At 39.3% G+C, this 1665-nt stretch overlaps 1 protein-coding gene across 3 annotated transcripts in view; it reads left to right on the top strand.

The window, feature by feature from the left end:
* Erh (ERH mRNA splicing and mitosis factor) overlaps positions 1-1115 on the top strand; it is an 11764-nt gene extending 10649 nt beyond the window's left edge. For all 3 annotated transcript variants that reach the window (XM_021178629.1, XM_021178628.1, XM_021178627.2), the window contains one exon: positions 609-1115. In XM_021178629.1, coding sequence (XP_021034288.1) covers positions 609-711 — 103 coding nt within the window. In that variant the 3' untranslated portion in view covers positions 712-1115. The remainder of the gene's footprint in view (positions 1-608) is intronic.
* The last annotated feature ends 550 nt before the right edge of the window (positions 1116-1665 follow it).

Here is a 1665-nt window from a genome sequence, read left to right as displayed (position 1 = left end):
AAAAAAAAAAAAAAAACTGTGAGTTCCTTAAATAGCAGGATATCATTATTGAATTAATATTCTATTAGAGATTTCTTAGTTGATTTCTTAGAATAAGTTGAGCAAATCTAAACCTTGTACTAGTGTTTAGCTATTGCTATTAATCACTAAAAGAATTATAAAAATAGATCAATAAAAATGAAGCTATGTAGTAGAAAAAAACACAAGGTTTTTGGTCAGCAAGTGTGTTAACTGGGTGCTTCAGAGTTCTGGGCTTTGGCTTTTACCACCATCAGATCATACTAGGTGATACAGATCTGTTTGTTAAAACAGCAGCATTGGGTTAGAGACATGGCTCAGTGGTAAAGACTGCTCTTCCAGAGGTTCTGTGAGTTCAATTCCCAGCAACCACATTTTGGCTCATAACCATCTGTAATGGGATGCCCTCTTCTGGTGCGTCTAAAAGACAGCAGCTGTGCTCATATACATAAAATAAATAAATCTTTAAAAAACAAAACAAAAAACCCACAGCAGCATTGTCCACTTTTGGTTCTCTTTGTGTGTAAAAATATGCAGGTTGAAGCCACCCTGGGCAGTTCTAACTGACCGCTGTAACTTTCTGTTCTCAGTTACCGAGCTGATACACAGACATACCAGCCATATAACAAAGACTGGATCAAAGAGAAGATCTACGTGCTCCTCCGTCGGCAGGCCCAACAGGCTGGGAAGTAATTGAGTCGGAAGCATTGGGGCTGGGGGTGGACTTGGAACAGGTACATACAGTGTACTGTAGTGAACCTTTTGTATGATAGCGATCCTGTTTCAACGTTGTTACACTCAAGCCAAGATTGAATGTCTGACACGAACCGTGAATGATCTTGTCACTCTGAAGCCACCATGGCCCTTTGCTCCTTTACTTTCATTTTTTTACTTAAACATTTTTATGATAATACAAATAGAAAACATTTTTGCCATTTAAGGTTGGTTCCAGTCCTTGAAACTGTTTGAGTCTGCTTTAAAGTAAGCAGTGCGCGCACTAACCCTTCGTAGGGGGTGGGGTGGGGACAAGGTTAGTTCTATCCTCTGGGAAAGTCTTAGTGAAAAATAAAGAAATGTTCTGTAGTTGTATTTTCTCACTGAGTGGTTTTCTTATTTATTTGGGTTTTTTGTCTCTACATATTGAATTGTCTGACAGACCATTTCAGTTTTAGAATCAGCAGGCTGCTACACAAAGAACTTGAGTTCACATTTGGACACATTTTGCTGTGATTTCTATGACATTAAGCCTTTACCTCATTTTTTCCAGCAATCAATAAATCTCAATTGTGCCAATATTTGTATCTGTTGTGGATACAAATATTAGATGCTTCTATACTCAATAGTAGGAGGACATCCTATGACAAATTGGAAGTAGTCTAAGTCCAAATGCATTTGGTGCCACAACCTAAGCACAGGACACATTGCTTTCCTCTGGTGGCTGGCTGTGTCTCACCCCACTGCAGCTTCCCAGCGTTGCTAGCGAGTATCTAGACCTGGCATCATAAGCTTAGGACAAGTGGAATTCAAAACATAAAGTGTGTGTGTGTTTCACACCATCCTAAGTTGGAAACCATTTATAACCTTCTTTGGGAAGTCATTGTGCTGTGGGAATCTGCAGCAATAGATACTAACTGCTCACTCGTCTGT

The sequence above is a fragment of the Mus caroli genome, chromosome 12 (genome assembly GCF_900094665.2).
Source record: "Mus caroli chromosome 12, CAROLI_EIJ_v1.1, whole genome shotgun sequence".
NCBI classification, from domain to species: domain Eukaryota; kingdom Metazoa; phylum Chordata; class Mammalia; order Rodentia; family Muridae; genus Mus; species Mus caroli.
The sequence above is the reverse complement of the archived record's forward strand: the minus strand, read 5'-3'. Positions and strand labels throughout refer to the sequence as shown.